At 33.2% G+C, this 26,989-nt stretch overlaps 2 protein-coding genes across 4 annotated transcripts in view; one reads left to right on the top strand and one right to left on the bottom strand.

Moving 5' to 3' along the window:
- LOC126887302 (chondroitin sulfate N-acetylgalactosaminyltransferase 2) overlaps positions 1 to 26,989 on the bottom strand; it is a 1,014,890-nt gene that overhangs the window by 836,641 nt on the left and 151,260 nt on the right. Inside the window, exon 3 of one of the 3 annotated variants that reach the window (XM_050654727.1) lies at positions 4,977 to 5,011. The exons of the other annotated variants lie outside the window; for them this stretch is intronic. The gene's annotated coding sequence lies outside the window, so the exon portion shown is untranslated. The remainder of the gene's footprint in view (positions 1 to 4,976; positions 5,012 to 26,989) is intronic. 3 annotated transcript variants of the gene reach the window in all.
- Positions 13,045 to 14,871, top strand: LOC126886322 (uncharacterized). Its single transcript, XM_050653196.1, has one exon. The coding sequence runs from the start codon at positions 13,045 to 13,047 to the stop codon at positions 14,869 to 14,871; it is 1,827 nt and encodes a 608-aa protein (XP_050509153.1).

The raw sequence follows: 26,989 nt of genomic DNA, 5'->3' as shown, positions 1-26,989 counted from the left end.
AACTAGAACACACAAAGATTTGTCAATTTTTTACATATAAAGAAGTACTCCACCTATCTAATGCACTTTACAGAATTGAAATCGGATTATTTAAGCAGCCTCAGCAATGTTTTAAAGTTATAAACAATTTTTTGGCTTATAAACAAATTAGTGCTGTGGCCAGGAGGGGGTGCTACGGGCTCCTTTATTTAGATGGACTTACCCAAGTTTTTTATGTATTTTGACCCGTAGAACACGAATTTTTTGGGTAACAGTTGATCCGGATGTCGATAAGATTGTTATAAATAAAGAACTTGAGGAATTACATAAAATCGATTTTTCGCAAAATAAAACATGTTTTTGTATTTCTTGGGTAATTCTAAGCAAAACATGTTCTTACAAGTTTTTTCGTAGAATGCATAGTTTTCGAGATAAACGGGGTGGAACTTTAAAAAAATCGAGAAATTGCAATTTTTGTACGCGAATAAGGTTTGATTAAAAAATAAAATAGCAATTCTGCTGTCTATAATCAATGGTTTAAGTCAAATTATACCGGTTTTAATTATTTGCACTGCTAAAAATTAATTTTATTATTATTGAATAAAGCTATTTGTTTATAAGCCAAAAAATTGTTTATAAATTTAAAACATTGTTGAGGCCCCTTAAATAATCCGATTTTAATACTGTAAAGTGTATTAGATAGGTAGAGCACCTCTTTATATGTAAAAAAATTAGCCAACTTCTAAATGGTCTACTTTTTGTTCAGAAAGATTTTAAAAAATTTAAACTTTTTTAAAAACATTTAGATTGCAAATTTATTATGCAAAATTTATTAGGTCGATTTTAATGAAATTTGGTACACGATTTAAGTATGTTACAAAGAATTTCCTAAACGAAATACTAAGGTTCTAAGTGCCACCAAGGTGGTTAAAAAATATTGAATAATAACAGACTAATTTTGCCCCCTTACTTTGTATTTATTGCTATATTGTAGAAAAGGTAATACCTTAAGACATTTTTTACCAGTCGTATGTCATACAAAATTCAATTATCTTTATTTTATTTCTTTACGACGTTGTTCCAAAACGAATCGTTTTAAAGTTATAAGCAAAGAAAGCAGAAAAAATCGATGTTTTTCGAAATTTTTAAATATTTTAATTTTTTTATTAATGTTCCGGGCATATTTGAGAAGGAGCATAAGTCAATTATTATTACTGAAGGTGTCACCTAACTTTATCTGCAAAAATCCGAATGCCACCTCTCACATCCAAAAATAGACGTTTTTTCGCAGATCCTTACTGGTCTACTATGTGAAATGATAATTTTTACTAAAACTATGAATTTTAGAAAAAATGGGTGATGACAAAAAGTTTTTCAATTAAATATATATCTTTAAGATGAGATTTAAAAAATAATAATAATTATTATTATCATTCTTGCAAAATTAGCAAAAACCATTAAAATAAGGGTCAAATGTCAATATTTTTTAATATTCTTTTTCAGTAATTTAAAAGAGGGAGTTTACAATTTTGCCAGAAATTTATTTATAATTATTATTTATAACTAATTTATCTATCTATCTATTTATAAGCGAAGTTCCTACAGCCTTTGCCGCTTCTCGCATTTCGACCGCCATCTTTTTCTGTCCATCTTTTCGTCTCATTTGATGGCTCTATCTCTCATGATGTGTCGTACATTTTCTTCCCAGACAACTGAATGCCTTCCCCTTCTTCTTCTTTGTTGTGGCATGTAATTTAAAGCTTTCTTTAGCCATCTATCTTCATTAAGTCGTTTCACGTGACCATAAAACACTAGTTATCTCGTTTCAATTCTATCTACACTGGAATATACACAAATATACAGTGTTTGCCCTCCTTTTAATATCGTCATTCCTGATGTGACCTTTTTTGGATATACCAATAATTAATTTAAATTAATATAAAAAACACTACAGTAATAGTTTTCGCAAAATAATTTTGCAATCTAAGTTTTGAAAAAAAGGTGGTAATTTTCAAAATTTTGCAGTTAACAAAAATTTTTTTAAATACTTGAAAATTATTACGCGTATAAAAGGTCATTCAAATTTTTCCCATGGCATTTTTTTCTAAAATGTATATTTTTTTATTTATAGTTTTTTCACAAATTGTTTAATAAAAATCTATCCACCTGTTATAGTGTCCACATAGTGAAAGTATCATATTTAAAAAGATTTCAAAGCGATTACAGACTGGTCTATCTGTGAAAAACGCTGACACAAAATATATGGTAGGGGAGCCCAAGCGGGGATTTTTGCAGTTACTCGAGCGCGTCAGATTATTACATGGGGAGAAACCTTTTGCCCTGTAAATGTACATCTACCATATATTGGCTCTTAATGCAGGGTAAGGGGGGGGCCGAAAAAAATATATCCTTAGAAAAACTCGAAATTGTCAGATTAAGATAAGGTAAGTTAAGTACATGCAAAACAGTGTATGTTTCAAAAATCTGAAGATTTGAACGGGGCGTAAGGAAATCGGTGAGTCCCAAAGTTTCACAAGAAAAAAGCGAATATTTCGCGAAATAAATGACAGATCGAAAAAATAAAAATACTAACTCAATATTTTTCAAAAATATATCGAATGATACCAAACATGACCCCCACGGAGAGGGGTGAGGGGTAAATTTAATATTGTAAATACGAATCCCGCGATATTTCGCGAAATAAACATCAGATCGAAAAACTGAAACATACACATATTCAATATTTTTGATAAATTTATCGAATGGCACCAAACGCGGCCCCCACGGATGTGGGGTGAGGGGTTACTTTAAAATCTTAAATAGGAGCCCCCATTTTTTATTGCAGATTTGGATTCTTTACGTAAAAATAAGTAACTTTTATTCGAGACATTTTTTAGAATTGCAGATAGATGGCGCTATAATCTAAAAAACAATTGTTGGAAATGTAAAATTAAGTTAAAAATGGAATGTCCCCACGAAAACTTTACTTAACTTTTTTTGGTTTTAGGGCCTACTCTTCACAACCCAATAGGTCTCCAAAGCGCTCGAGTGACTACACATTTAGCATACTTTGCTCCCCTACTAATAAGTATCTCATTTAATTTCAAAAACTTTTATCCGCAAAGAAGCTATTGCGTCCCTGTTAAAATTATGATCGACATAAGGGCCCAATTCCATTCTTTTTTCCTGAATAACTCTTGTATATACAGTATTTGCCTTGGCAAATAAGTTGAAAAGCTTTAAGTCCATGAAAAACTTAATAAAAAAATAGATTGCCCTTCGGAGTTGCCTTTATGGACTACGAAGCCGGTCGAGCATTATTTGTTGTCAAATTTTCCGCGTAGTGGACAATGAGAGGATTGGGTGATGGAACTAGAACAAAACAGTGAGGAAGCAGCAGACCATAAGGGCTTTTATGGAATTTCCTTCTATGTTTTGCTAGTGCGTCCATTGTTGAATCTCTTAATCAGAGTACACTGTAAAATTTTATTAACTTGTAAGAGTGTTTCTAAAGATACAAATGTGAGAATTCAAAAATATATTATTTTTGAATTGATTTCTATCTGTCAATATAGCCGTAATTCATGTCAATTAAACAACTTGTTTTCTCTTTGGCGATTTGAAATTGCTTGTGCATCTGCTTCGAATTTATAGCTATGTGTGACCGACCAGCTCATAGCGTGTAAGTAGTATAGCTCTGATTCCATTTGGTTGTGATAATTAAGATTCTCCTTTTTCTTTTTTAGAAAAATCGCCAACCAAATTAGGGCTTTGGTCCAGGTATTGGGTTTTTTTAACGGCCTTTCCAAGTTGCCACACCTTTTCTGCAGGTTATTTTGAGATGTCTCTGCTACTGATGAATTTAGTCTGGATGTAAAATTTGAGGTTGGGATACCTATCTGAGAAATCTATCCGGGAAATTTAATATTTTATTTATTTAATTTACTAAACTGCTTGCAAAATAAAAGCGAAAAAGTATTCATATGAAGTGACCACAGTTTTTGCCTTTTACTCCAAAGTTACATCTTTGTACATAGCACATTTTGCCTTTAAACACCTCAATTCATCAATTTCTTACGCCTAAATTCATATCACTTTAACTTACAAAATGCAATTAATGGCATAGAAGGCTGGTCCAAAAAATGGCGTATAAAGTTTAATGAACAGAAGTCAGTTCATATTAACTTCCCTAACAAGAAAATCAATAATCTTCCAATTATCCTAAACAGCAACGTTGTTCCTAATAAAAAAACAGCGAAACACCTGGGTTTAAATCTCGACGTCAAACTAAAATGGAAGGAGCACGTTAAAAAGAAAACTGAACAGTTGAAGATAAAGTACAAAAATATGTATTGGCTAATAGGTAGGCTAACTTTCCATTCAGAACAAAGTACTAATTTACCAACAGATATTGAAACCGGTGTAGACCTATGGCCTACAATTATGGGGCTGTACCAAAAAAAGCAATTACCGAAATTTAGAAACGATGCAGAACCGAATATTAAGGAATATTGTATGTGCTCCTTGGTATGTTCGGAATGACGATTTGCGTAGAGATCTTAAAATCGAATCTATTCCAAATGAAATTAAGAATGTCGCCAGGAGACATGAAGAGAGGCTCCATAAGCATCCCAACCATGAAGTACTTCAGCTTCTTTTCAACGAACCCCAGATGCGAAAGCTCAAGAGGACTAAACCGTTCGAGCTCGTGTAATATGTGAAGTTGTGCCGGGCTTATTTAGTGTTGTGCATTGTATTGTAGCCACAACCAAGACGTGAGCAATTAGTGAAAAGCAGAGTCAGTGCTGTGCTGTGTAGCCACAACAAAGAAGTGGGCATTTCATGTAAAAAAAAGTTAGGATGGACCAGGTGACATCTAGTTTACAAACATTTTTAGGGAAATTAGGTTAAAGAAAAAATACTGATTAATCTTGTAGATTAGGTGTATTTATATTGTTTAAATAAAAAAAAATTCATTTCACATGTGTAATACTTACGAAATTTAGCATAGAAACCAAATAAAAGGACGTACCTGAAAAAATAAAAAAATATTTAATAGAAAAGATAAATCTATTAGAAAATTTGGAACGTCAGACCACGGAAACGTCCCATGTATTTTGTCGGACAGAATTTCCAATTTATTTGTTACCCTATCATTAAACTCTCATGCAAAAATCAGACTGCTATTTGTCATCTGTCATAATTCCTGTGATTTGACATGTTCTACGTGTTCCACTCATTAAAATGCTAAGTTGGTGATAAATAGCAGTCTGATTTTTGCAGGAGAGTTTAATGAAAGGGTATCAAATTAATTGGAAGTTCTGTCAAACAAAATACATAAGATGTTTTCGTAGTCTAACGTTCCAAATTTTTAACCAGTTCCACAATGAAAACTTCCCCTGTTCCAGTGTTTCCATACATCTAAGTTTGTCCGACTAGACACCCTTAAGCTATTAAAAAATTTTCAGATTGCTATTTTTTCATACGCGGGATCCAGACCTAATAGTTTGAAGGTTCGGTATAAATATATTCAGTATAAGATACCAAACGTAAAGAAAAAATTTTGCTTTTGTTGCTTGGTAAAAAAATTCTTTTCGGACGCATTCATAGTGATTTTCATACATATATTTTAAAAAAAGTAAAAGGACCATCAAAATTAAGTGAATACATGCGAATCTACAGTGAAACGCCACGAAAAGCTATAAAAAACTCAAGAGTAACATAATTACCACAGCAACGGAATCAATTGGAGATAGGAAATTAACTAACTTATCAAAAAATAAAAACACATGGTTTAGAGAGGACGTGAAGATAAAATGGGAAGGGAAGAAGAAAGCATTTTTACAATACAGAACACAACAAAATAAATAGGCATACAGCTACTATAAACGAATCTCCAAGAATATCCTTGTTACGATAGTTCTGGGTTTAAAATAAGACTCAATCGAAGAAACCATTTCAGTTAGCATAAAGTGTTAACTAGTAAAAGTAGAGCATAGTGCTGTGTTGTGTGTTAACTATAGTACAAAGTTGTTAGATTCAATTAGAAGACACCATAGAGAGGAATCTCAAATTTACGAAAACAAACGGGGAGCATTCGTCGCTCAAATTTCCAATATGGTATCACCGGTAAAAACTGAAAATCCACAAAATCATCCAGAAAGGCATGGCAACTTAAAAGGCCGCTAAAAAAACCTTAATACATTAGGTTAACCCAGTTGCGTTTTTCTAAAAGCGAAAAAATGAAATCTGATCATCAAAACGAAATAAATCTAAACACCTGCATAGTTACAAATAGTACTTTCTTTAAAGGTAAAATATTGCAAAACTTCTAAATTTTAAAGAACCGCTTGGATTGACATGAAATTTGGCATACACATAGCTAACAAGTCAGAGAAAAAAAGTGATATTGTGCCGATGTGTGCTTTTGCCCTAAGGGTGAGTTTCACCCCCTTTTGGGGATGACAAATAATTGTTCCAAATAAGTCCGGAAATGGATCAAATGACTAATTCTAAGCAACTTTTGTTATATAAAGTTTTTTCAACAAAGGTAATACTTTTCGAGTTATTTGCGAGTGAATATGTTAATTTTTTTTACAAAATAACCACGTTTTCAGACGGTTTTTCGTAAATAACTCAAAAAGTAAGTATTTGGTCGAAAAAAATTCTTATTGAAAATATAGCACGTTAAAAAGTGAAAAACATGGTGTATATATTAGGTCAGTATACCTAGTAGAAGCAGAGTTATAGCTAATGAAAAATAGGTTCATATTCGTCAAATTCCAAATCGAATATTTTAACGTGCCATAACCAAAAAACAAAGCATTTTTTGAGCAAAACTCATTTTAACTTTTTTAAAGTGTTTAAAAAATGCTGATTTTTGTTTTTTAAAAAAAATTTTAGCATCAAAAGTAAACAAGTTACGCTCAAAACAAAGGTGGTCTCTTTTTTTGGTAAGAAATCGGGAAAATCACCCCTAATTAGAATTTCACATGAACTTAATTGTTTACAAGTTTTTTACTCGCGTATGTATTGATCATATTTTATGATCTGTAAGTTTCATCGGTTCAAAGTTCTTATTTCTGAAAGACTTGTAGTTAAAAGGGCTTGGACGAGTCACTTATCACGAGTGTATGCAAATTTAGAAACATCGAATCTTAACCAATTTTTGTCTTACAGAAAAACAAAAAAATACAAAATATTCAGAAGAGTAAAGCCGACTTTTTTATTGTTTAAGATTTTTGGTATCTCTAACAATTTTTAAGTTATTTTGAAAAGAAAAGGAGCATATTTATCAAAATTAAAATTTTTAAAAATTTTATTTTAAAATTAAATTTTTTTAAAAATAAGCACTTTGAATCGATGGAACTTACAGGTCATATAAACACAACCTAAGTAATGTAACTTGTGAAGAGGAAACGATTAATTTCACTTAAGTTGCTAATTGGGGGGTGATCTTCCTGATTTTTTTTTTGCCAAAACAAAAGGTAGCAACTTTATTTTGAGCGTAACTTGGTTACATTTGATGCTAGAAATTTTTTTATAAAAACTGAAATAAAGCTTTTTTTAACCACTTTAAAAACGTTGTAATGTGTTTTACCCAAGCATGCCTCATTATTTTGATATTTCACATTGAATTATTCTATTTGGAATCTTTCGAATATAAACTTATTTTTCATTAGCTATAAGTATGCTTTTTCTAGGTATAGAGACCTAATATATACACCATTTTTTTCACTTTTTTATAGGCTATAGTTTTGATAAGAATAGTTTTTTCGACAAAATGAGCTACCTACGCTTTGAGTTATTTGCGAAAAAACGTCTAAAAACCTGGTTATTTTGTTAAAAAATAAACATATTCACTTGTGAATAACTCGAAAAGTATTGATTGGGTGAAAAAACTCTATAGAACAAAAGTTGATTAAAATTAGTCAGTTTATCTATTTCGGGACTTATCTTGGACATATATTTTTTCACCCCTGAGATGGGGTGAAACTCATTCCTAGGGCAAAAGCACACATCGGCACCCATATCACTTTTTTCTTTGACATTTTTTCTTAGCTATGCGTATGTCAAATTTCATGTCAATCCACGCAGTTCTTTAAAGTTTACAGCAAAAACCGTGGAAGAATGTACTAAAACGCTTTCGTTGGTCACACACAACTAAAATCGGAATTGACAAGCAGAGAATTTTAAAGCGATTGAAAATTAGCAGTGTCCACTGCTGCTATAGAAGGAATTGTGTATTTTAGAGATTAGTTCGAAAATATTTAGACATATGATATAAAGAAAAATTAGCATGCCACAATAATTGTAAGACAAATTCAAAACACCAAAAATCATGCCAGCATATACAGGGTGTCCCGAAAAGATTGGTCATAAATTATACCACAGATTCTGGGGTCAAAAATATTTTGTTTGAACCTGACTTACCTATGTACAATCATATACTTTATTTGAAATAGGATAACCTAATATAAACATGCTAAAGTACATATAGTCAAAACAATACAAGTAGTGATATAGTCCATAACATAATTTAAAAAAGTAAAAAACTAAAACTAATTTAAAATGACAATACCTAAAGCCACAAACATTTGATAATTTAAAATTTAAAAAGTAAAAAACTGAAACTAATTAAAGTACAATAATGCACACAAAAAAAGTTACAGCCCTTTGAAGTTACAAAATGAAAATCGTTTTATTTTCATATATCGAAAACTCTTGGAGATTTTTAATTGAAAATGGTCATGTGGCATTCTTATGAAAGGAACATCTTAAAAAAAAATTAAGTGAAATTTGTGCACCCCATAAAAATTTTATGGGGGTTTTGTTCCCTTAAACCCCCCAAACTTTTGTATACGTTCCAATTAAATTATTATTGTGGAACCGTTAGTTAAACACAATGTTTTTAAAACTTTTTTGCCTCTTATTACTTTTTCTATAAGGCAGTGTTTATCGAGATATTTTGAATATTTGTCGAATCCACCACATATTTTTATATGGTTAAGTACGATTATAGAAACTTGTTAATAATCTGAAAATTTATTTATAATTTATATTTTTAAGTATATTTTGAAAAAGAAGCCACATCTCGATAAAAGGTGGCTTATCAAAAAAAGACTAAGAGGCAAAAAAGTTTTAGAAACACTGTGTTTAAGTTATGGTACCGCAATAATAGTTTAATTGGAACGTACACAAACATTTGGGGGGTTTAAAGGAACAAAACGCCCACAAAATTTTTATGTAAACATATTAAAAAAGAAGGCGCATCTCGATAAAAACTGGCTTATCGAAAAAATATTAAGAGGCAAAAAAGTTTTAAAAACCTTGTGTTTAACTAATGGTATCACAATAATGAATTAATTGGAACGTACACAAAAGTTTGGGGGGGTTTAAGGGAACAAAACCCCCATAAAATTTTTATGAGGTGGACAAATTTCACTATAATTTTGTTTTAACATGTTCCTGCCATAAGAATGATACATATCTATTTTCAATAAAATATCTCTAATAGTTTTCGATATATTAAAAAAAATCGATTTTCATTTTGTAACTTCAAAGGGCTGTAACTTTTTTTATGAGCACATTTGTACTAAGGTAAGTTAGGTTCAGTTAGGCTTGGGAGCAAAAGTGTAACATGATTAACACACATTTAGGAGGACGGAGAAGTACAGAAAGTTGGAAAGTATTAAAATCGCTACGACAGGAAAAGAAAAGAGATATAATATCAGCAATCACTCCGGATCAATGGGACGAATATTTTGAAAAACTCCTAAATGAGGACAGAGCGGAATTTTTAAATAACAGTGATACCAGCAATGTAAATATCTTAGCCTCACCATTACGGGTAACAACAAAAGAAGTAGAAGAAGTATGTAAGTTTTTAAAAAATAACAAAGCACCAGGACCAGGGAACATACCAGCTGAACTAATAAAATATGGCACAACAAAATTATATGAAAACCTGGCTAAACTCTTTCAAAGATGCATCAACGGAGCGGAAATCCCAGAAGAATGGAAGACATCATGGATATCCACCATACATAAAAAAGGCAGACGGGATCAATGTGACAACTACAGAGGCATCGCTGTAACGAACTCGATCAGCCGAATATACGGAAAACTGATTAAAAATAAAATCGAAAACGAATATAAAGATATAGAAGCTGAAGAACAGGCAGGATTCAGGGCAGGGAGATCAACGGTTGACCATCTGTTTTGTATTACACAAATTATTGAGAAGAAACTGGCCGTCAACCAGGAGGTGCATCTGTTATATGTGGACTTAAGAAAAGCGTATGATAGCATCCCACAAAACAAACTATGGGAAGCATTAGAGAAAACCAATATAAGCGCAAATTTAATAACAGCGACGAAACAATTGTATACCAAAACTGCATCAAGGGTGAAAGTTGGAAGCAGGCTATCGAGAGGATTCCAAATTAGCAAAGGCCTAAAACAAGGGTGCTGCCTTTCACCGACATTATTTAAGATCTACCTCGAACAAACTCTAAAACTTTGGAAACGCAAATGCAAAAACATGGGATTACCGATCAGCAACAATACAATATACACTTTGTCATTTGCAGACGACCAACTTGTACTAGCGCAAGACTACGATGATATAAAATATATGACAAGGAAATTAATAGAGGAGTACAAAAAAGGTGGTTTGGAAATAAACATAAAGAAGACCGAATATATGTGTATCGGTGGGACACAGCAGGACCTTACACTGGGGAATGGCGAAATTATTAAACATTGCGACGCATATAAATACCTTGGTATGACCATCACACAAGAAGGAAGCGTAGACCGGACGATAGAAGAAAGAAACAACCAGGGAAGAAAAGCAATTACCCTTCTCAATAGCATCCTCTGGGACCAGTCAATATCAAACAACAACAAACATAGAATATACAATACAATTGTTAAGAGTATAATCACTTACAGCAGTGAAGTATGGCAAATAAAAGAAAGATACAAGAGAAAACTTGAAGCAACAGAAATGGATTTCTGGAGGCGCTCAGCAGGAAAATCAAGATTAGAAAGGGTAACCAACAACAGAATTAGGGAAATAATGAATGTGAAACACACAATAGTAGATGACATTAGTACCAAACAGCTTAGATGGTATGGACACGTACAAAGAATGTCCGAAGAACGACTCCCGAAACAAATCCTAACGTGGACCCCTCATGGTAGACGAAAAAGAGGAAGACCCCGCCTGAGTTGGAGAGAACGCATAAATCGAGAAATGAGAGAAAGAGAATTGGATGAAGACCTTTGGATGGACCGAAGCGAATGGCGACTAGGCATCGGAAGACGTAGGAGAACGTTTTAAAACCGATATATATATATATATATATATATATATATATATATATATATATATATATATATATATACTGATAAATGACACGTAACGGAGCCCGAAGACAAACGGGCAGTTTCAGAGCCCTGCACTTCCTATTGGTTACGGCGTGTATACTTTGTACCTATCGCCTTAAAATCACTTAAAACCTATAGAGGGGAAAGCAGAGGGGTAAAGTTTTTTCCGTAGAATTGTCGTTAGAAACGAATTTCACCTTTTGAAGCCCAAAAGATATTACTTGAACCTTTAGAAGCCCACTGTTTAAAAATCTATATACTATTGCAACGTTTTAAAGCCTAGCGGTGTTGCCATTTTACTGATACTATTAATAGTACATCTATTTTTAGACTCAAGGTTATATTTGAATATTGGCCATTATTATTATCAGTGTTATAGGAGAAGAACCGGGCTTCTCACAGTTGCATTCGTGTTGTTTGCTTTTATATGGTAGTATTACTACTTTGATATTGGGAATAAAGTAAGTATTATTTTACTATTTATTTTAAACGATTTTTTCAGTTTAATATGGACTGAATCGTATTATAACGAAGATAGATTATAGAGGCTCTCTATCAGATTATCAAACATTGCTTAGGAACTATTGCTCATCTACGGAAGATGATGAGAGAAGGTTAATAAAACTCTTATACAGTGTATTTACATAAGTTTTAGCATAGAGGGGAATATATTTTATTATAATAATTAAGAGAAAAAATCATTTTCCATCAAGATTTTATCAATATTATACTAGTTTTGCCTGTGAATGTGATTATTGCTGAAAGTAAAGTACATTTATTTTCGACAATATTAAAAATCATTATAAAGAAAAGGGGTTTAGAATTGAATATATTGTTTATTTACATAAAAAAAGTTAAAATAATTTTTATTTTTTTGTCATTTACTTTGCGATAAACTTTTAAAATATAAGTTTGTACCTACCTACATTAATGTATAATAAATATGGGAATATTGTTTATGTTTGAAAAGGTAGAACTACAAGCAGCATTAACTACATAAGGAAGATAAAATTCACCTAATCATCATGGCCTATGAATGAATACTTTGGATGTTTTTCTCATTATATATTTGTTATAATCTGACCTTGACTCCAATTGATTGACTTGCTCTTTTCCAGAATAAATTAACCTCCATCAGTCATGAAAAAACGAACGGAAAAAATACTAAATCTGACGCGGCGTGACGAGAGTAATCTACTTTTTTTACCAGATTACGAGACAACAAAGGGTTTACAAACATATTATAAAAATAAAGCATTAACCCATCTAAGTTTGACAGCTGCTGCAAAAGGGGAGCTAAAAGATGTCTATGATTTTGAAGATCATGAAGAAAAAGATGTACAGCTAGTTAAGAGACACAATATTGAGAAATCCAATGAAGAAATAAATAAAAAAATAGTTGTATTGGAAGATCAACAAATAAGACCGCAACCAGACCACACCAGTGAGAAAATTTTAGAAGCGTACTCTCCTCTTAGACATGTACCTCGAAGACAAAGACCCAATAAAGAAATGGAGAAAAAAATAGTTATATTGGAAGATCTACAAATACTACCACCATCAGACATCACCAGTAAGGACATTTTAGGAGCGAACTCTCCTCTAAGAAATGTAACTCGAAGACAAAGAGAACCGTCAGAATAATCTAAAGAAAACTATGATATTGATGAAATGGAAGAACCTTCTCGATCTTCTGGGAGTGAGTATCTACCTTCAAGCGATGATGAGGAAAATGAAGAATTTCCGCTTATACGTTATGAAAGAATTAGTAAAGCTGAAGGTAAAAGTACCAAAAAAACAAAAAAATATATAAGCAACAATTATTCTTACAAGTCTAATGAAATATCCACAACTACTACCTTGCTTGATCAAAATTTAAAACCAAAAGAAGAAAGCTTTGAATTAGAAACTACAAGTAAGCACGTAGACCCTTTTATAGTTAACTTCGGTAAATTTGTAGGACCCTCTCATGTTAAAGTTGAGTCACACTTCAGTCGTTCACAAGACAAAAAAACAACATGTCCGTATTGCTTGGACAATGTAACCCATTTTGCACGACACTTGATTAGAAGACATTGTGATCAAGGTGCTGTTAAGGAATTTTCGTCATTTCCTCCAAATTACCACAAAAGAAAATTATTGTTAGATGCTATTCGCCGTCAGGGAAATTTTGTTAGTTCCTTATCAACTAATAATATAAGACCTGTACGAAGACCCAAGGAAGCTGAAGATGTAGATACATCATTATTTGTTTCTTGCCCCGATTGCATGGGATTCTTTAGAAGAACGTATTTAAGAAGACATAGAAAGCAATGTCCTGCCAGATCTAAATGTAAAACTGTCAAACGTGAAAATCATTTATCTTTATCACAAGTATTCACTGTATGTTCAGGTGTACACGGTGATTTTCTTGCTTCTTTGCGTTTAAAAAAAGAAGTTTTTCCAATTATGCGAAGTGACGAGATTTCAAGAACTGCTATGAAAGATATGCTCATTTGCTCATATGCTGAAAGCTTGCTAAGAAAGCACAAGCGTGCTCAAATAAGAAATGTTATCTCAAATAAAATGAGAGAATTGGGACGACTTCTTATAAGTTTGAGAAATACAACTGGAATTCAACTACTATTTGATGCTTTGAAACCACAGTTTTTTGATAATATTGTCGGAGCTGTAAAAGTTATTAGCGGATATTGTGAAGAAACCAAAACCTTTCAAGCGAGCAGTTTGGCACTACACATGGGGACCACGCTTAAACAAGTTTGTGACATAGCTACAAAGAATACTATACAGAAAAGTCCTATTATAATCTGTACTACTGCCGAAGAAAGTCTTAAAGACATTAAGCGTTTAAAAAATCTTATTGAAAACCATTGGACATCTGAGATTTCAAGCCTTGCACTGAAAAATTTAAAGGAAAATAATTATGTTTCTCCAAAATTGTTGCCATTGACCCAAGATGTTATAAAATTCCAAACTTTTGTAATGAACGAAGCCCATCAAGCTTCAGATGCATTGAAGAAGAATATCCACATTAAGTTGAACTATCGAAAGCTGATCGAGTCTGTCTTAGCATTGACATTATTAATAAATAGAAAGCGCATTGGGGAAATTCAGTACCTAAAAACCGAGACTTATAATTCAACAGTCAGTGAAAACCAGCAAACCGAGTTTCTAGATTGTCTTTCAAAAACTGAACAAACTTTGTGCAAGAATTACAAAAGAGTAGTGACCGGTGGAAAAGGAAGCAGACCTGTTGCAATTTTATTTCCACCGGACCTTCAGAAATTCATTGAACTTCTTCTAAGTTTCCGAAGTATTTGTGTGACTCCGACAAATCCGTATTTATTTGGTAATCCTAACACAGAGCTGTGGTTGAGTGGCTATCATATTGTGAAAAAGCTGGCGACAAAAGCTGATGTTTCGGATACAACTCTGTTTACATCAACCCGTTTAAGAAAACAAATTGCCACATTATTGCAAGCAATCAATATTGGATGACGAAATGGAACAGTTTGCTACTTTCATGGGACACACCAAAAAAACACATGAATCGTATTATAGGTAATTATAAATTCAATTTTTTTATCATTTTTATCAACGACCATTTAAAAACTACATTCACTTGTGTTTTATCAAGTATAATGATGAACTTTATTTAGTCGTGAATAATGAATCATAATTCACAGGTCATAAATAAATGACAATTTGAGTTTATTTATATAAAAATACAACAACTTACATCTGAAGAAAAAATAAAAAACTTCTTACACCGTAGGGGATCGAACCTATATGTTTAGAATAGTATTTGGGGTTTAAAATCTTAATTTCATTGCTTTTGTTCCAATTAAACAAGTTACACCAAAATCAAGTAGTATCTACTACATTTTTGATTTAAAAAAATTCATGTGTAGTACAAAAACGTTTTCATTTTGCTTTATTTATTTAAAAACCGTGCTTATTACCTATTTTTTGTGGCACTGTCCATATTTCGCATACATTTTTAATGGGAAAGTTCTGTTTTCCAATCCTCTTTTAAAAAACAGAAACTAAAGGTCAGTCTACTTGGCTACATACTCAAATGTACGTACTTCTGATACTTTAACTAGTTCTGTCTCGTAGGCTTCCTCAAGACTTGTATCAGACAGCAAAAGTTGCCAAATTACTTATCGCTGTTAATAGTGGACAAGTAGCAAAGTATAAAGGAAAATCCCTTGACGAAATAACTCTGTCAGACAATGAATCATTGCTGGATGAGACTGAAGCAGAAAAACCTTTATTTCATGGTAAGAAATTCATAATTATTTATTTTCTTTTAAGGTACCAGAATGAAGGAAACTTTTTTATGACAATAAAGTTTTTTGTAAAATCAACAACATAAATTCCAATACCGTAAAAGTGAATATTTTGTTTGAAAATTAATAGGTTAATGAAATCGTTTGTTATTTGCTGTCATTAGAACACGAAGTACTGCGCCAAATTCATTACTGTAATATTGATTCGGAACACAAACAATAGTGCAATGAAAATTTTTATATTTCAGTTTATTTTCAAAATTCGCCCCGTTAAAAAAATATAGATGCTTAAATTTTCAGTTAATACGTTAACTAGTATCTACGAAATATGGAGGAATTTAAAACATGCTTTACTCACCACGTAACTTTAGCAAATCAGGTTGATATTTCATTAGGATTACTAGAAAAAATTAATATATGCAGGCATGAAGATTTAATATATATATTGTTTTTAGATCAAAATATTAATGAAAATGAAATAGAAGAGACGTGGGAACAGCAATTCGGAGAACAAGCAATGAAAAATGCGGTATTAGGTAATTATCTATTTTTCCTTATCCAGAACTAAGAATTTAAAGAACGTGGAATGAAAGATAAACTGTTATGTTTTAGATGAAAGGGAAAATAGTATAAAAAAAGGAAAGCGAGGAAAGTGGAATTCAGAGCAAAAAAATGTATTGAAAACAGCTTTCAAAGATCACATAAAAAACAAAAAAGCTCCGAGAAAAGAAGAAACCGAGTTGATAATGAAAAAACATAAAGATTTATTCAAGGATAAGACGTGGGCCACAGTGAAAGCTTTTGTTTATAACTGTTATAAAGGTTAAACAATTGCTAATTTACTTTAAATATTTTAGACTTGCACTGCGCTAGTATAAACGTTTAATTTTATTTCAATGTTTAATAATTATTTTAGTCATTCTCAGCATTAATTATAAATAAGATAAAATGTAAAATAGCTATTAACCAAATATTTAATGAAGTACTCGTATTTACTTTTGTACTTTTTTTTCTTGCAGCTGTTTGTATTTTCAGTTTAAATTTTTTTCCATAATTCGAAATATAATATTTTATTTATTATTTTGTATTATTTTCTGGTTTTTCAGACATTTTTTTTAAATCTGTAATACCTGTTGCAGGAAATTTACTCAATGAAATCGAGTAAAGAAATATCTAACAATACATATATAGGTATAGGGTGTTTTATTATAAAACAATGTATTTGTTTTATTTTATACTAAATACTGTATCAAATTTTGTTTTCAAGATGAAAAGAAGGAGAACTTTATATTTCACCAATACTGTCGATTTTTCCAAGGTGGGCATTACCCACTCGTGTCCCTGAGAAGCTACACCGATGTTTGTGTTCTTTATTGAATTAGGCACTCTGTATAGTATTTTTAAGATTGATTATCTTTATATATGTGTGTCGTTCTTACTTCTAACAATTGTGATTTACGCCTAATGGTATATATGTGAAAATAAATTTCACGCACGTTTTCAAGCCCAGCGGCGTTGTCAAATGTCGGGCTTCATAGCGATTTATTTAAATATAATAGTTCAAATGTATAAAACTTATACACGAAAGCGCCCCCTACCGCATGATTTTGGAAACTTTTTGTATAAGTGTATGTATAAGCTGTACGTTGTGAAGCCTTCGCAAAAATTTGTCCAGTTGGGTAAGAAAGTAAGGGGAATCCAATGGTTGTTAGATACTCGGGCGACGTTTCGAAACCCGCAGTCGGGCTCCAAAAGGTAGTTGCGGGCTTGTAAACGTTCAAAATATATCTTGTACGGGCCTGTATAAGAGCGTTTATATGTGTATATATATATATATATATATATATATATATAGGTTCAATTGAACCATTTTTGACCCCAGAATGTGTGGTATAATTTATGACCAATCTTTTCGGGACACCCTGTATAATGTATTACACTTCTAACAGTGCGTTATTAAACATTTTCAAAAGTGGGTTTCTCAACCAGCTACCCATAAAATTCTTCCACTATAATATATGAAACTTAAAAATATTGCTATAAATTTCGAATATTTACTACACCAGGCATTTGTAATAAAACGTTATTTATAACCATTCCTGGAGTTGTTAAATCTTCCACACGCCATTTGCCTCATTCGGAAATCCGACGGTAAAACGAACAAAACCACATCAGCATTGCAACACCTTATTCTTCTAAAATATGCTGGTCCTTTGAGAAATTTATGTTCAATTCACCTAGAAAGCTTTTAGATGTAAGAGCAAAAATAATTAGAAATCAATAGGGCTACAATAAATGGTGATTTAGTATCAGGCGAAGGCTAGAGCTAGTGCTGCTGGAGCTCCTTTGCGGAGGACATTAATATTACTTCGAAATGTGTATTAAATCTACAACTGAGGAAAGGGGTGATTAAGTGTTTTATACAGTAAAATGTGGGCCTCAAGGGGGAGGTTGAGGAAATGGAGAAATAAACACAGAGGATATGTTTCTTTAGCTTTACGAAGTAGATAAAAAAATGCAGAATGTGGTTAATTGTATAATAAAAATAAGCAATAAAATACTTTAATATTTTTTGGTCCTCGGTATATTTAATTTCTTTCTTTTTTGCTCAACTTTCTTTTTCCTGTAAATAAATAAGACCTTGACGAAAATCCATCGTAAGATATAAATTTTTACTTGAAAAGACTTTAACTTTAAATATATGTATAAGTCGAATTTGAACAGAAATTGGACAGGTCTTTTATTGATGCCTGTACATCGTGAGATTTTATTATTAGTACAGGCGATGCACATACAAAAAAAAGGCAATATATTGATATATATTTTTTTTAACTGCAAAATATTCAGTACCATACAACATGTCTTATGACATTTTTCCATTATCGTCAGCATTTAGCATCTTTTCGAACAATTCTTCCGTGGATTTTAATACCTTTTTGTGGCATATCCAGAGCTCGTGCAAATATCTGCTCTGGGTGGAGGTTGAATAATAATGGGGAAAGTATACAAAGTTATCTAATTTCTCTTTGTTGTTTTCAATGTTTTCTTTATTTTGTGAAGATTTCCAACTGAACAATATGTGATTTGATAGTTTGAACCATAAATTATTCATAAAAGATATATTTTGTTCTTGGGAGAACTGAAATAGTCTGTCGCTTTTTTCATTCCATAGTCCCTATCTGTTTTTACCAATGATGTTTTCAATTTTCTCACATTTGCATTGAGCTCTCCCATGACTATCGTTATCTCACATTTTTCGTGCCCTTTAATATAACCTGTAGTTCTGTATAGACCTGCTAAAATTTAATATCTATTATTAGAACATTCTTCTTCTACTGCACTACAGCCCAAATTGAGCCTTGGCCTCCTTTATTGTTTGCCTCCATCCTTGCTGGTCTGTGGCTGCTCTTCTCCATACACGGACTCCTAAAAGGGCTTGTGCGTCGCTGTTTACTGTGTCTTCTCAGCGCTTCTTTGGCTTTCCAACCGGTCTCTTTCCCTGCATTCTAGCGTTCAGTGCTCTTTTTGGTAGCCTCTCCCATTCTTATCACATGTCGGGCCCATTGCAATCTTTGTATTCTAATGAAGTCTGACAGGGGTACTTCCTTATAAAGTTGATAAAGTTCGTTATTGTATCGACTTCTGAAGATTCCGTTTTCCCTCACAGGTCCTAGTTCTCTCCTCAGTACTTTTCTTTCGAATGTGTCGAGTTTGTTTTCGGATGTTTCTTTCAGGACCCAGGATTCACTGCTATAGCATGTTATTGGTCAAATTAAAGTTTTATAGATTCTCATCTTTGTATTTCGGTGGACACTTTTAGACCGAAATATATGGGAGAGGGCAAAATAAGCTCTGTTTGCGTGCGTTATTCTCTTCCGTATTTCTCCATCTTCTGATCCGTCGCCATATATTTCTACTCCCAGGTATGTAAACTTTTCAACCGTTTCAATGCCATCTTCATGTATAATATTTTGTGGGACTGTATTTCTTCTCGTCTGAGTCATTATTTTTGTTTTTTTCTGTGTTAATTTTCAGACCTAGCATTTTTGTTTGTGTTTTTAACTCTGCGTATGTTTCCTGTGCTCCTGTTGATGTTCTACTCATAATATTAATATCATCGGCATAAGCGGCCAGTTGAACCGTTCGGTTGTTCAGTAGGTTTCCTCGTTCAGTTTGCATTTGACTAACCGCATACTCCAGTGCCAGGTTAAACAATTTTGGGGCCAGCCCATCTCCCTGCTTTAGTCCCTGCAAAATTTTGAAAAAGTCTGTCCGGTGGTTTTGTATTCGTACTTCGTACACATGCCTGAGTTTCATCCATTGTGACTTTAATGAGTCTTATTAGCTTGTGTGGTATTGCCAATTCAGCCAATATATAGTATAGTTTGTTCCTTTTGACTGAGTCGTATGCCTGTTTGAAGTCTACAAACCCGTTGTGAACATCAACATCGTGTCCCATGATTTGCTCAAGATCTGTTTGACTACAAATATTTGATCCAGTGTCGATCTTCCCTGCCGGAAGCCCGTCTGATACCCTCCAATAATATTTTCTGCTAGTGGTTGGAGCCGCTGGTTTATAATATACGTGAGGACCTTATATGCTGTACATAGTAGAGAAATTCTAAGGTAATTTTTGCACTGGAGTTTGTCTCCTTTTTTATAGATCGGGCATACTATACTTTTCTTCCAGTCGTCGGGTCTTCTTGCCATATGTCTTTGATGAGCGCGTTAATGTGACTTGATAGGTGGTCATCACCTACCTTATACAATTCTGCTGGTATTTCGTCAACTCCCGGGGCTTTATTGTTTTTCTGGGCCTTAATACCTTCGAGAACTTCCTCTATAGTTGTAGCTTCTACTCCATTATCTACTTCATTCTCTTCTACGTAGTTCATACCCATTTCATCTTCCATGTCTACTTGTGTTTCAAGTAGGGTCTGAAAATAATGCTTCCAGGTTTCTGTAACTTTCTGTTGGTCACTGATTATTTGCCCACTTTCATATTTACATAGATTTGTTTGAGGTTTATACCCACTTCTTATCTTTTTTAGGTATTCGTAAGCCCCTCTAATTTCGTTGTTTTTGAAATTTTCTTCCATTCTTTCTATTTGTCTATTTTCATATGCTCATTTTTTTATTCTACATATCTTGTCTGCTTTCCGTCTTGCGACTTCAAATAATATTCGTCTTTCCCGTGTTCTTCTTGTTATGTACATTTTGTGTGCTTCATTTCTTTCCTCTATTGTTTGTCTGCACTCGTCATCAAACCATGCTCCTCTTCTCTCCTTTTTCTTGTTTCCCAGGGTGGACGCTGCTGCTGTCTACTGCTGTTTTGATATTACTCCATTTGCCCTCTATGGAGTACAGTTCTAGCATACTTAACTCATTTGCGAGCCAAGATACCACCTCTTTGAAGCTATCTATAGGATTGAATATTATTGATGTTGATTGGGTTTCTTTGGTCTTGTAAATGTAGCATACTATCTAAGTGATAAGTCAACTAATAACCTACTACCTAAGTCAGCCTACTGAAACCCTTATCGAACTAAGACGACAGATGAAAGGAGATAACAGTTCCAGCAAAAAAGAGCTAAATCAAATAAATTAGACGATCACAAAGAGAACAAGAAAAGACATAAGAAACTACAATGTAGAAAAAACAAAACAAGCAATAGAGCAAAATAAGAACATGAAAGTTTTGAAGAAAAGTGTACAAAAAGGAAAAATAGAAATCAACAAATTAAGAACCAGAACTGGAAAAGAAACAACAACAGAGATGAAATATTAGAGTTCTACACAGAGTTATACAAATCAAGAAAAAAAGATGACAATACGCAACCTCCAATTCCACTAAAAACTGGGGTATTAAATCAAGGATCAGATTATGCCCGATATAGCAAAATCAGAAAACTAAAAACAAAATCACTAAAAATTGGAGAAAATATAATATGTACTTGAAAAAATTAAACTACTTTTCAATATCTGCCTTCACAACGCCAATATTCACACACTGAAACAACGCTACTATGATTCTATTACACAAAGCAGGAGACAAAGCCAATTTAGAGAACTACAGACCAATTAGCCTCCTGAGCCATTTATATAAGTTATTTACTCGAATAATAGTTAAGAGAATGGAAAGAAAGTTAGAGACTTATCAACCAAGAGAACTGGCAGGATTCCGAAAAAGTTACGGAACAAATGACCATCTACAAAGTATAAAAACCCTAATAGAGAAAGTAGTGGAATATAATAAACATCTAGTTCTAATTTTCATCGATTTTCGTAAAGCCTTTGACACAGTTGAGCTTCGCAAAATATTACAGGCGCTTAAGGTGATACAGTAGCAATCAACAGGTAGCCAAAACGCGTTCCAAGATTGCGGCTGTAATTTTGAATATTTTTTCTGAGATATTTGGCACACGTATTCGTAATATAATAAAGAATGGCGGTACAGAGCCTAATTTGAAATATATTAATATGTGGAAATTACTCTGTAATTAAACACAATATTAAAAAAACGAGCCTGTACCGCCATTAAGAAGAGCAAAAAAATACACTTTCTTCAAATAAACTTTTTTATCCGATGCCTAGATTTTGTGTCATTTTGGAACTACTAATGAAATAAAAAAATTTAGTAGTTCCAAAATGACACAAAATCTAGGCATAGGATAAAAAAGTTTATTTGAAGAAAGTGTATTTTTTTGTTCTTCTTAATGGCGGTACAGACTCGTTTTTTTAACATTGTATTTAATTACAGAGTAATTTCCACATATTAATATATTTTTCAAATTGGGCTCTGTACCGCCATTCTTTATTATATTACGAATACGTGTGCCAAATATCTCGAAAAAATATTCAAAATTACAGCCGCAATCTTGGAACGCGTCTTCGCTACCTGTTGATCGCTACTGTTTCCTCTTAAAAAATGCAGGCTAGATTATAGGTATATAAAATTATTACATAAAATATACTTATAGGCAACAACCACTGTCAAATTACATACTAACAGTAATCGCATAAAAATAGAACGGGGGGTTAGACAAGGAGACCCAATGTCACCGAAACTTTTTAATACGGTCTTAGAACATGCTTTCAAGAGTTTGGATTGGATGACAAAGGGAATAAAAATAGATGGAGGATACCTAAACAACTTACGTTTCGCCGATGATATAGTCATAGTAGCTGAGGATCTAGGTATGGCAAGAGAGATGGTACAATAACTCGTTGTGGCTACAGAAAATGTAGGTTTAAATATAAACATCTCGAAAACAAAAATAATGAAAAATTTGGTACCCAACCAGAACATCAATATTGGTGGGAAGGAAATAGAACTCGTAGATAGGTATAAACATCTGGGACATGAAATTACGATTGGCAGGGATAACCAGACTCTTGAACCGAAGAGAAGAATCGGTCTTGGGTGGGCTGCATTTGGAAAACTGAGAGAAACTTTTAAAAGTGAGTTGCCCACATGCCTAAAGAGAAAGGTATTTGATCAGTGCGTCCTCCCAGTCTTGACGTACGGATCAGAAACACTTACCTTAACTAAAGCCTCGGCTACCAAACTAAGAGTCACGCAGAGAAGAATGGAGTGGTCAGTGTTAGGAATAACTCTGCGAGACAAAATCAGATACGAAAAAATCAGGAGAAGAACAAAGGTGACTGACGCCATCGAGAGGATAGCCAGGTTGAAGTGGAGATGGGCAGGACACATAGCCAGAATGACAGATGGGCAATGGACAAAGAGGTTATTGGAATGGAGGCCAAGAGAAGACAAGAGAAGCGTCGGTCGACCGCCTACAAGATGGATTGACGACTTAAGAAAGGTAAATAAAAACTGAATGAGCGCGGCGCAGGATAGATGGGGTTGGAAACGAGGAGAGGAAGCCTATGTTCAGCAGTGGACTTTTGAGGCTGGATGATTGGATCTGAGTGATAGACCACATTAGTAACGCTTTTTCTATATTATAATTTCCACCTCATTCCAGTGATGTTTTTGGCTATATCTCATTTCGCCTTATTTCTACGATATCAATATTTAACCTCTTCATTGCTTGTATAGTGTGGATTTTGCGTATCACGAACATACTTCTAATATTCCAGGTACAGATCTGAATAATTGGTTTATTTTTAGGTTTTCCACTTTCTGGTGTGTGCTAGCGATCTTCGCGAATATTCTTAGCATCCCCTGGCAATTTGTAAGAATTATTTTCCTGTAGCCTTAAGTCACTAATTATATAGCAGCTACTCTAAGTTTGAACCATTTTGGTTCACGCGTACATATTTTGGTAACACCTTATTTATACGCATCCTCCATATCTGTAGGACATGTAGGAACGTCTTTCTATCAGCTACCCTAGTTAGACTAAACAATAAAATCGTTCTATACAAAAAAAATATCAGCGGAAAAAGTAATATAACGCCAGTATGCCTATACCATTTAGATATGTAGATTCTTCATGTCTTTCATTAAAAAAAAACGTATTTTTTGTTAAAAAGAATAGGTATCAAAGGTGTCTTGTATTAAAAAAAGATTTTTTCTTTATATTTCAAAAGTGGACAGAACAACATTTTAGTGGAAACATGCAAAACCGTCTGAATTAGGAAAATCGCTCGATTTTCCGCCCGAACTAAACTTTTCCCTTTTTTACAACTACATTCACAAACAGTAGGCCCTGGTGTTTGACATACCGGAAAAGACGAATGACAGCAGGGAAATCAGAACAAAATAAAATGGAATTTGGTGTTACGAACGCACAACGGCGGGATCTTATTTTGACGTGAAAAGTTATTAGAGAAAACGTTTTGTTCGGACGTTTTTTTAGATTTTTCGATATTTTGCATGTATTCCTGATCGAGTTTTTGTGGGATCCAAATTGAAAACGTATGAAAAAATTTGAAATGGGAAATTTTATGAAGCGTATCCTGATGAAATTCTTCGCTTCATTAGAAATTATTTGAAATATACATCGGAGGATTTCGGTGCAGAATTTTTCAATAAATATAAATATATTCTGAAAATAAAAATATGAAGGACATGTGGGAGGATATTTTTAGTAAAATTCATGTTACTACATGGCTAGTTTGCTGTGTGGTGGAAAAATATATAACTGTTCATGCATTTTAATTCCCGATCTATACGCAACAAAATGATTTATTGAGGAATGCAATTTAAATTAAATAATTTAAAAATAAAAGTTCTATCAGATGTCGCTAGGGCATCCCTACCATTTCGTTCGTTATTATGATTTATTAAATCGTAATTTCCACTTCAAATCGTTCCCTATACAAATCGTTCGGAAGCATCTATTTTCGGAACGATTTTTTTACTTTTGAAACGATTTTTTTAATTTGGAAAGATTTTGAGTTTCTACGTTGCCGGCCTTAACAGTAATATCAACTAGTATTTTTACTATGAGCGCAAGATGAGCAAGATGAGCGCAAGTTGAGCAAGATGAGCGCTTGTTGTATAAAGCTGGGTATCCACTATGTTCGTGAACCTCTTACACTTCGCGCTGTTTTATTTCATGGGATTTTCTGTTCAATTATTAAAGGTAAGGAACCTAGAATACATCATCCCCTTCTAGGAGAAAGACTTTATCTTTATATCCACATATTGTATACTCCCTCTTCCCTCTTAACCGATAAAAATTCTATTTTACCTTTGTGTTTATTCTACCAATTATGATCTATGGCATTGAATCAAGAGAAGACATCAATAAAACCAAAAGCATGCTACGCATGCTCATCAATCTGTATTGGAATCAAAAGGCCAATATAAAGATAGACGAACAAGAGTCCGAGAATATTGATATAAAGAGAGGGGTAAGACAGGGTTGTGTACTGTCGCCGCTACTGTTTAACGTGTACAGTGAAGCCATATTTCAGGAAGCGATAGCGGAACTAAGTGATGGAATCTATATAAACGGAAGAACAGTAAATAACATAAGATTCGCTGATGACACCGTTATAGTGGCAGACACCCTTGAGTCGCTACAAGAATTGTTAAATTCATAATAAAAACGTATGTATGTATTGAAACATATGTATGTAATATGAGCAACTTAATAAAACATTTACCGTACACAAATTCTTCATTTTAAATACATTTCCTGTTTTCATTTTAAATACCCAATGCATAACAATACCCCAAAGATACGTCGATGATCAAAATCTCTGGTGTCGGTTTGGCTTCACTTTTGGTCATAGGATTACTCGTCCTCTCTCTTTCCTTGTCTAAGCCGAATACCTGAAAAAATTCCCAAGGCAAAATTATAAGGTTTGATGCCGCAACACACATAACATACAAATGTCTATGTCTGGGTATGCGTATCAACAGACTGGAAGAAATGAACATGTTGACTTGGTCACTTTTGCATGAAATATTATTCATATTTTATTCATGTCAACATTGAACTGCGACAATTGGATATTATGACTTGGTCACTTTTCTATATTTTAGTTTTATCTATACGTTGTATGTTTATTTGTTGAACGATCACGTGTTGGAAAAATAGATGTTAAGTTTATCTTTCATTTTATCTTATATAACAGCAATTTAAATATTGTGCAGCATAATTTTTTAGAATCTGGACATTCTTACATGGAAGTAGATTACATGCACAGTGCCATAGAAAATGCTAAAAATAATATTCCAGTATACACTATGCACGATTAGTTACACATTTTTAGACTGGCCAAAACAAAAAAAGTGATGCATATTACGTACAGGAATTAAGGTATAATGCTTTTCTTGATATAAATAATCTAGCTGCTAATGTAGGTACTCTTAAAAATAGAACCATTGACGAAAACCGAAATCGTGTTAATTGGCTAATAATTATATGTATGTGATATGAGGAAGACAAACCGCAATATATTGTTTAAGTACAATGATCCAGACTTTCTTACGTTCAATGTAATTGGGCGTACTAAACGAGTTATAAATATTATAAAAGAAATTCAACTACTATTTTACTCCAAAGAAATTCCTATTTCCAAACTTAAACAGCAGGATCTTCTAAAATTGTGTAGACAGGAACATAGGCGTAACCAGGGGGGGTTTTGGAGGTTGTAACCCCCCCCCCATTGGGATGTACTTTGAGCTCTATACGCTTAACACCATAGCCCTCAGAGACCTTCCAGTAGTTGTAACCCCCCCCCCCCTTTCAGGTAATTGTAACCCCCCTTAGGATCATCCTGGTTACGCCTATGGACAGGAACAACTACCTCTGAATTCCATGCGTGGGTATCAGTCAATACCATCAGAGTGGGAAGATGTTGCTCCAGAGCCATCAGCATTGTCCGATTCGGATTCAGAT

Source organism: Diabrotica virgifera, chromosome 6, assembly GCF_917563875.1.
Source record: "Diabrotica virgifera virgifera chromosome 6, PGI_DIABVI_V3a".
Classification (NCBI taxonomy): domain Eukaryota; kingdom Metazoa; phylum Arthropoda; class Insecta; order Coleoptera; family Chrysomelidae; genus Diabrotica; species Diabrotica virgifera.
Note: the sequence above shows the minus strand (reverse complement) of the source record. Positions and strands in the feature narration are given on the sequence as shown.

What these genes read in the sequence shown, in the direction of transcription:
- LOC126886322 (XM_050653196.1), top strand. Translation starts at nt 13,045, where the DNA reads ATGGAAGAACCTTCTCGATCTTCTGGGAGTGAGTATCTACCTTCAAGC.